Source organism: Scylla paramamosain, chromosome 18 (assembly GCF_035594125.1).
Source record: "Scylla paramamosain isolate STU-SP2022 chromosome 18, ASM3559412v1, whole genome shotgun sequence".
Classification (NCBI taxonomy): Eukaryota; Metazoa; Arthropoda; class Malacostraca; order Decapoda; family Portunidae; genus Scylla; species Scylla paramamosain.
This window is the reverse complement of record NC_087168.1, coordinates 6050001-6060000: the sequence shown is the minus strand read 5'-3', so window position 1 is coordinate 6060000 and position 10000 is coordinate 6050001. Positions and strand designations below refer to the sequence as shown.

The 10000-nt window shown below is 39.2% G+C and overlaps 1 protein-coding gene across 3 annotated transcripts in view; it reads right to left on the bottom strand.

Moving 5' to 3' along the window:
- LOC135109058 (uncharacterized) overlaps positions 1-8080 on the bottom strand; it is a 30414-nt gene extending 22334 nt beyond the window's left edge. Inside the window, exons 1-2 of one of the 3 annotated variants that reach the window (XM_064020071.1) lie at positions 7975-8080; positions 7127-7225 (exon numbers count right to left, since the gene is read on the bottom strand). In XM_064020071.1, the coding sequence (XP_063876141.1) occupies positions 7127-7157 (31 nt within the window). In that variant the 5' untranslated portion in view covers positions 7158-7225; positions 7975-8080. Of the gene's footprint in view, positions 1-6542; positions 6601-7126; positions 7226-7930; positions 7952-7974 lie in introns of those variants that run through there. The other 2 variants (XM_064020072.1, XM_064020070.1) reach the window with 2 other exon arrangements.
- Between the last annotated feature and the right edge of the window lie 1920 nt (positions 8081-10000).

Sequence of the window (10000 nt, the reverse complement as noted above, 5' to 3'; positions counted from 1 at the left end):
GTTATTAGAGATATTTTTGGATAGATGCCAGAATTCACTAGGGGAGTAGATCTTGAAAGATTTTGACACTTTCTGTTAATGAGAGAGTTTTTGGCTAGCTGGAAAACAGACTCGGCATGGTTCTGGGCAAAAATATAAAGTGCATGAGATTCTGGTGATGGAAGGCTCAAGTACCTTTTGTGGGCAACCTCTTTATCATGTACAGCACGAGAACAGGTTGTGTTAAACCGAGGTTTGGAAGGTGTAGGTCAAGAAAAAGAGTGAGGGATGTATGCTTTCATGCCAGACACTCTGTCCATGTCAGACACTCTGTTATGCACTCCGCACACAGAGACGGGTCTCTGACACGGAAGCAGTAGTTATTCCAAAGAAAATCAGCAAAATACCTCCTGAGGTCCTTCCAACTAGCAGAGGCAAAACGCCAGAGGCACATCCGCTTAGGGGGATCCTGAGGAGGGATTGGAGCGATAGGGCAAGATACAGATATGAGATTGTGATCGGAGGAGGCCAACAGATAAAAGAGGGTAACAGCATAAGTAGAAGGATTAGAGGTCAGGAAAAGGTCAAGAAAATTGGGTGTATCTCCAAGACGGTCAGGAATACGAGTAGGGTGTTGCACCAATTGCTCGAGGTCGTGGAGAATAGCAAAGTTGAAGGTTAGTTCACCAGGATGGTCAGTGAATGGAGAGAAGAGCCAAAGCTGGTGGTGAACATTGAAGTCTCCAAGAATGGAGATCTCCACAAAAGAGAAGAGAGTTAGAATATGCTCCACTCTGGAAGTTAAGTAGTCAAAGAATTTCTTATAGTCAGAGGAGCTAGGTGAGAGATATACAGCACAGATAAATTTAGTTTGAGAGTGACACTGTAGTCATAGCCAGTTGGTAAAAACTCAGAAGATTCAAGAGTGTGGGTACGAGAGCAATGCGAGGGCACATAAACACAACATCCAGCTTTGGATTGAAAATGAGAACACAGAAAATAGGAGGGAACAGAAAAGGGGCTACTGTCAGTTGCCTCAGCCACTTGAGTTTCAGTAAGGAAAAGATGACGTTTATTAGTGAAGAGGTGTTGTTCTACAGATTGAAAATTAGATCCAAGACCGCGAATGTTGTAGAAATTAATGAAAAAAAAACTTGAGTGGAGAGTGTCAAGACACTTAAGGTCGATACCATAAGAGCAGTTCGACCTGGTGCCATTTGTGGTCGTCTTCCTAAATGGGGACTCCGAGGCTGGTATCCATCTGGGGAGGGGACAACAAATGTTCCCAGGTCGGACTTCCTCCACATTACTGGTACCTCACCTGACTCAAGTGATTTCCTAAAGACAGAAACTAATGGCTCACTAATAACCTCTTTGCATTCCCTAAGTACTCTGGGATATATTTCACCTGGTTCTGGTGTCTTGAACTTTTTTAGCCTATCTATCTCCTGTTCTACAATCTCCTTAGTTATGGTAATGTCTGTCAGCTTCTCATTCTTATCTGCTCTAAACATCTGCTCACTATTTGGCATATCCTGCATATTTTCCTGGGTGAAGACAGTTAAGAAATACTCATTCAGAATTTTACCAGTCTCCTCCCCAGAACTAACCAGCTCCCCATCTGCTGCCTTTAATGGACCTATAGTATCCTTATTCTTCGTCCTGTATATCTGATATATCTGTATATCCCTTGGGGTATATCTGTATGTCCCTTGGGGTCCGTCTTTGCTTGGATGGCTACCTTTAATTCATAATTTCTTTTATCTTTCCTCGTTTCCTCGTTCTTTTATCTTTCCTCGTTCCTCCTGACTGTTCAAAGTAATTCATTATATTGTGGCCTTAAAACTTCTCCTGCCTTTAATCTCTTATATTTACTTCTCTTCCACCCCATGTGGTGTTTTAACCTAACAGTCATCCATTTAGGGTAATTTTTCTGTGATCTTATTGCTCTATATGGGATGTTTGCTAACTGTCCTGTATGCAATTTATCTACGAAACATTTATACAACTCATCTACATTTACTTCACCTAATCCCGTCATCTCGGCCCCTTCCATCCTCTCCACTCCCTCATCTACTCGCCTCGACCTCACCTCTCCCATCTCAGCATGACCTGACTCTCCAACATACACATATCTCCCCCTCTCCCTCCTCTGCCCCCTCCGGACACTTCCTCCCTCCTCTTTCCCTATACCCTCACACTTCACCTCACTTCTCTCATCCTGCCTTTTCTCTCTCAACTACGACCCGGACCTGACCTTACCCTGCATCCGTTGCCAGTCAGTTCCTTGGAAGTAACGTTTTAATTCCTCAAAATCTGCGCTTCTAAAGTCAGTCATTTTACTAGTGTCTTTGCTTCCAAAAGTTTCTCCCATTTTAATTTGTACCTAATTTCCCTATGGTCACTGTTACCTAGCTGTCCTCCAACCTCTACCTGCGTGACTGCTTCCTCCCTGTTAGTAAGAATTAAATCTAGAATATTGTTCCCCCTTGTGGGTTCTACGATTACCTGTTTTAAAAAAATATCTTGAATTACCTTAAGAAATTCCTCTGCTTCCCTGTTACTCACTATCAGGCTCCAGTCGATATTCCTAAAATTAAAATCTCCTAACAAACATACCTGACTGTCCCTGCCTGCTCTATTTATTTCCTGGCATAGTTAGGTGTTACTTTTCTTTGTATTGTTCAGTGGCCTGTACACTACTCCCAGTACTACTGACTGTGATTCTTCCTTAATATCTATCCATATTGACTCCGTTTTGCTATCGGTTTTAATTCTACTGTTAATACAACACTGTAATGTGTCCCTAACGTATAACGCGACGCATCTTCTTCTCCTGTTTTCCTTGTCTTTTTAGAATAGTGTATAACCATCTATCTTACCCTCTGGAATTCCAATGTCGTTGGCACGACACCGTTTCGAACAAGGGCAATGTCCGTTTCATCTCTTGGTGCTCGCTTCTGACCGTCATCAGCACTCCTATCCTCTTCCTGTTGTTTTCAGGTAGCAGTGGGTGTTCGATGGACAGTGTTAGACCGTATAGACACACCCTAGGAGTGGTGTTCTTTAGGATTTTATACTGTCACCCACTCTTACTATTATTTATCAATGATCATTTTCACTTTAGATCATGAACTGAATCAAACTTCTTGTCCTATCCACTCCTACGCTGATGATACCAACCTGGACTTTTCCACGTCTTTTCATAGATGTCCAACTCTTCAGGAATTGAATTCCTGAACAGCTCAAGCAGGGAAGCCACAAAACGCCTGACTTCTGATTTCCCTAAATCTGATTGAGGCTTGTCTTCTGATTTCCCTAAATCTGACTGAGACAGAGCAAACTTAGTATTTTTCAATGCCTCAAAAAAAAAAAAAAAATAAAATAAATAAATAAATAAATAAATAAATAAAATAAATAAAATAAAATAAATAAATAAATTCCTCCATCTATCAACTCGACACAATCTTCCAGAGGACTAACTCTTTCTTTTCTATGACACTCGACTGTCCTCTTCTACAATGAACATCCTCGGTCTCTCCTTTACATATAATCTAAACTGGAAAATCATCTCATATCCAGCTAAACAACTTCTGTGAAGTTAGGTGCTCTAAGTCGTCTCAGCCAGTTTTTCTTACCTTCCTAGTTGTTCTTTCATACATGTCCATATATGGAGTATGCTTTACATATAATACATGTCCATATATGGAGTATGCTTTACATATAATACATGTCCATATATGGAGTATGCTTTACATATAATAGGAGATTCTACTCACACCACACGTTTAAAGAGTGTGGAATCAAAACATTCGTGTTATTGTCAGTGTCGTGGCTCATGGTCACTTCACTACACTAGAACAGAGCGTAAAACAATCTAAGGAATTCCCACTGAGAAATGTAATAAAAATAATATTTCCACCAAAACAACTCCACGGATTAATACATCACAATAAACAAGTGATGGTCACCGCTCAACATAGGAAGTGGAACCACGGAAGTCCAGCCAGAGGCAGCCTTTGGAATCACACCAAACGGGGACACAGCTGTCCAGTGAGTGAACAGGTGGAGGAGTTCAAGGACACTCTGGTAGGTATCCCAGACCTTCAACGGTGCCTTTAGAAAACCAGGAGGTGGCAGCAGCTCAGTGTTTTCAGAAGGCGAGCTGGAGCCTGTTTGCCAGGGAGGTCGTTGTAGCGTCCCTCTTCGGCTTCGTAAGAGTATCCTCAACCAAGGTGATAAGGGCGTGGAGAAAGGGGGAATTCAGCCCCTGTGAATGAAGCTTCATCGGAACAACCGAAGCAACCGAAGCTTTGGTCTGCTCGAGTGGGCCCAATAATGGACAAATCGTGGTGAATCTAGGCATCCGAGAATAGGTAGTCGGGCTGCTCAGCTGGTAACGAGATGGAGATAGTTGCCGGTGCCCTCACACTTACCACCTCCTCTCCTCTAACTATCTTCAGTCTTTCTCTCATCGCTGCAATGTGGCATTTCTTGCTCTCTTCTACCACTATTTTCACGTTAACTGCTCTTCTGATCTTGCCAACTGCATGCCTCCCCTCCTCCTGTGGCCTCGCTGCACATGACTTTCTATTTTCTCTCACCCATATTCTGTCGAACTCTCTCATACAAGGGTTAATCAATATTTTCAGTCATTCATGACTATGGGACTCCCTGTCTGCTTCAGCAGTTCTTCCCTTGACCTCTTCCAAGAAGGAAGTTTCAAGACACTTATCCTTCGTTATTTAGTTTTTCTATTTAGGATCTCTTTGAGATCTACCATTAGGTCGGCCTCTTTTCTCACCTGAAAATTAATTTTTGTTGCCCTTGGGCAGTGGCACACACACACACACACACACACACACACACACACACACACACACACACACACACACACACAAACACGCAGAGAGAGAGAGAGAGAGAGAGAGAGAGAGAGAGAGAATATATATATATATATATATATATATATATATATATATATATATATATATATATATATATATATATATATATATATATATATATATATATATATATATATATATATATATATATATATATATATATATATATATATATATATATCCTTCTGCCTGAGGAGAGAGAGAGAGAGAGAGAGAGAGAGAGAGAGAGAGAGAGAGAGAGAGAGAGAGAGAGAGAGAGAGAGAGAGGCCTGGTGTGGTAGAAATCCCTTTTCCCTTGAGCCACTGAAGATCCTATTTTCTCTCTCTCTCTCTCTCTCTCTCTCTCTCTCTCTCTCTCTCTCTCTCTCTCTCTCTCTCTCTCTCTCTCTGCGTGTTTGTGTGTGTGTGTGTGTGTGTGTGTGTGTGTGTGTGTGTGATGTAGAGAGCAGCTGGAGGAGGAAAAGAACTGGCCGATACATTACAAAGTACTGTCGCACTGCAAAAAATAATGTACAGTTTATGGCAATTTCGGTATTATTATCTTCTTATTTAGCATCATAACTGTGCGTTAAGGTTAATGACTGTGTTACCGTAATGTGTGTGGACGGATACGGAGGAGGCTTCCCTGATGTATTCGTATTTCACTTTTCCCCCTTTAGGACAGATAAAGGAGTCTTTTAGGGCACTGAAAAACGCAAGTTTGACGATTTTAATTTGTTCGTTTTTGTTTGAAATCTAATTATTTAAATTAGGAACTGAAAACTTACGAAAATTCTTGACAAAGTCTGTCTTGTTTATAAAGTGAAGGTCAAAGGAAGCTGTAAACTACGTGCCGATTCCGAGGCCGTTATAAAAGAAGCTGATATTGTGTACACAGTTCAGTCACACAATATGCATCGTACTCTTCATACAGAGTAAAGGTGTGGCTCATCGCCATAGACGTCATGTGACGCCGCTGTTATGACTGCGCAATTTGCCATTCAACATTTATGTTAGAAATGTGTTTCTTGATCAAGAATGCGTTAGTGAGGAAAGACGTTTGCAATAGTGAAGTTTATGGTAATGAAACTTATATTAATAGGAATGGCAATAATGATAATGGAAATGACGATGGTGGTGATGATGATGATGATGATGATGATGATGGTGATATTAATAATAATAATAATAATAATAATAATAATAATAATAATAATAATAATAATAATAATAATAATAATAATAGGTAAATATAATAATGATAATAATGATGATAATAATAATAATAATAATAATAATAATAATAATAATAATAATAATAACGAAAATAATAACGGCAATGAAAATAATCTTTTAATATCAGTGTCATCACTCATCAGAAGTACGTTCATTGATTACCACTGTACTCGTCTCAGACAGGAACTAAAGATGTCAGTCGCGGCCTTACAGATACGAGGCAGATGCGGCCATGGAGGGACCTGTTGCATAAGTGAGTAGGAAGGGGCGTGTTAGGCAAGTGAGCTGTTTTATTCACTACTAATATATTGTAAATGAATGTGACTTTTTTCCTTATTCCTTTTAGTGAGTTTATCTTCAAAGAATTTAATCTTTTCCTCCTAACTTGTCGTCTGGTGTCTTGGTTTGTAGATCTACTTGTTAGTTCTTATTTTCGCTTACCTCCCATTTGTAAAATCAGAACCTCCTTGTGGTAAAAGATCATTTGTATTCCCTAAGTGTTTAGAATATTACTTCGAATATTTATCTATCGTGTTGCCTAAATTACGTGTTGTTGGTTTTATTACTTAGGTTGTAAGTCAGGCTGTCAGTTCAGCGGAGTAGAGGCTCTCGTGGTACTTTCATTCCTACTCGCTACACTTCTAAGGTGATTTATTTGTACTTTTCGTGTCATCATTTCCAACTGTTCCTCATAGTTTGTCGTCTAATGTCCTGCATTCTCGGATCTACATACTCCACTAAAGGCTTTCAGTGTAATGATAACTTACTTGTCTCCCATACATAAGATCTTATGCGAAAGTATTCCATGAAGTTAACATCACTGATTGGCATTTCTCGTAATTTCTCGTCTGGTTTACTTCGGTTTATTGGTTCTCCTATTTCTAATGTTAGCTTTCTTGCTCATAGGATCTTTTTATGTAAGTATCATGTAAAGTTAATATAATTTACTGGGGTTTCTCTTAATCTCTTGTCTGGTTGCCTTCCCCTTATAAGCTTACTCAAGTCATGTTTTTTTATTGGCTCACCTCCCATTTGTAGAATCAGAATTTCCTCCATGTTGGTCTCTTAATTCTTTTTTCTTTTTTTTTCCAGCCACGTAGTTTAGCGTGTTTTACTTGGAGAGGCTGAAAGAAAAGAAAGCTGATAGAAGTTTGATATATGATATTTGTATTTATTCTATTTTTTTTATATTGATTTTTCTTATTCATTCAAACTCTGAGTGGCTTTAAATAATAACTTTATAGTCGGCTGTCTTAAAAAAAAAAAATGCAGTGTATAAGAGTTAACATTACTTTTTTTTCAGCTTTATAGCATAAATCACTATCACTAACATGCATTGTCACCACCACAGATATCCTTGCGTTAGCTTTACTCATCACTATGCGTCCGTGACACTAACATCTCATCAATCTCACTACCACCAAATCATCATTCTCGCCCACGCCACTGTCATTGCTGCTTTCTGTTATATCCATTAATTGCCCTTATCAACGCCACCTTTACTACCCCCATTATCAGCTATAGCGACAACAGCTCTTCATCATTACCAACATCACTACTAGCATCACCACAATCACTCCTCATCTCTCACTATTATTACCATTATTATTCACCATCACTTTCATTCCTCTCCATTTCCATCGATATCGCTGTGTATCAGTACGAGTATCACTAACACCACTGTTCACCACTACAGTACTCACCACTATTATCACTACTACAAGCGCCACTTCTAACCAACACTGTCACCAAACACGTATGTTACCAACACTCCAACACCACTATTACCACCACAACTCTAAATAATTATGATTACTACCCATTATTACCCTAATCACCACCTGTACCGTCACTGCAGGACCATTTCACTCACCACGAGCACTGTAACCTTAAAAACACCTCATTCCCACCACCACAGCCACTACCACACTGCTGCAGCCGCTCTTTGTTCCTCCCTCTTCTTATCTTTCCTTATCTCCCTATCAGTGCATGGATAAGCTCGCCCATTAAACGTACCAGTCACTCCCCTTCCTTTCCACCATCTCTCTCTCTCTCTCTCTCTCTCTCTCTCTCTCTCTGATGTCGAACTGCCAAGGATACGAGGAATTCTCATTAGACTGAAGGTTTGATTGCTGGCTTCTACTTGGGGCGGATAGTTCGATAAGACTGCATTTTTGTTTCTCTTTATGATTTATCAAAATATGGCCCGTATCCTGAAACGCTTTGCTATTTTCAAAAGGTCACAGAGATGATTAGCCGGGTTCTCAAGAGTGTTTCTCCTATTCATAATGTAGAAATCTTGTTTCCCTGTCACTAGAATCGTAAAAACGCGCTTAAAACCTCGTGCAACTTCAACTATGGCCTTTTGAAAGTAGTCGGGGTGTAACGAGGAAGCATTTCAGAATATGGTTGTATGAATAACAATGAGAGTGCGACCCTTGTTACTTTAAGTAATTTTACTGTTTTAATGAGGCTCAGTCAGGCTACAGGCGCTAAAAGTTTTGGATTACTCGATCATTCCTTTCGCTTTCATTGGCGTCTTATGAAGTTATACTCCAAATTTAAACCAGATATTTGATGAAGCTGAAGGGAAAAGCCATGGTAATAAAATAGTGACTCGCGAAAGTACATTAGCTTCTGTTTTGGTTCCTTCTGCATTTAGTCATGCTTGCATTATTTGTCCATTGATCTCTTTTTTCTTTACAGTATCTATACACTAATTTATGGCATCATATATTTACTTATTCACTGATGTGGGGCATCAGTGGCATCATATATTCACTAATTTATTAAGGCAGGACAGACGAAACACTGAATGGAGATTTAATGTAAAACGTTTTGTTGAAGTGGCCTTGAATACACGGGAGCAAACTAGATAAGGTTTTATATATATATATATATATATATATATATATATATATATATATATATATATATATATATATATATATATATATATATATATATATATATATATATATATATATATATTCCATCGTGTAGAAGAGCGTATATGGACAACAAAGGTGTCGAGTTAAACCAACTTCGGCCGAATGAGGTTTATTTTTGCAACGTTTCGCCGTATGTCTAACGGTATTTTCGTGTTAAATATATAAGACACAAAGATATATTACAAGGTAAAAACAAATAAGAAATGTATATAAAATGTAAAATAGATGAAATTTAAAATAGATAAAAAAAAAGATAAAGAAAAGGAAAAAGAAAATATTTAAAAAAGCGCATATATAGAAATAAAATAGGAAAGGGAGAAGAGGTTACCTAATATGGGAGCGTGTTAGAGGTGAACTGAGGAAAGAAGACAGGAGAAAGGAAAAGGAAAACACGGACTAAAGCTTCGAAGCGTCATACAGAAAATGTCAAAACCTTTCAGGATCTAACTCCCCTCGTGATTTCTGGCATCTAGCCAAAAACATCAATAACTTTGCTTCTTCTTCTTTCCCTCCTCTATTTCAACCAGATGGCACCACTGCTATCACATCTATTTCTAAAGCTGAACTCTTCGCTCAAACCTTTGCTAAAAACTCTACCTTGGACGATTCTGGGCTTGTTCCTCCCCCTCCTCCACCCTCTGACTACTTCATGCCACGTATTAAAATTCTTCGCAATGATGTTTTCCATGCCCTCGCTGGCCTAAACCCTCGGAAGGCTTATGGACCTGATGGGGTCCCTCCTATTGTTCTCCGGAACTGTGCCTCCGTGCTTGCACCTTGCCTAGTCAAACTCTTTCAGCTCTGTCTGTCAACATCTACCTTTCCTTCTTGCTGGAAGTTTGCTTACATTCAACCTGTTCCTAAAAAGGGTGACCGTTCTAATCCCTGAAACTATCGTCCTATTGCTTTAATTTCCTGCCTATCTAAAGTTTTTGAATTTATCCTCAA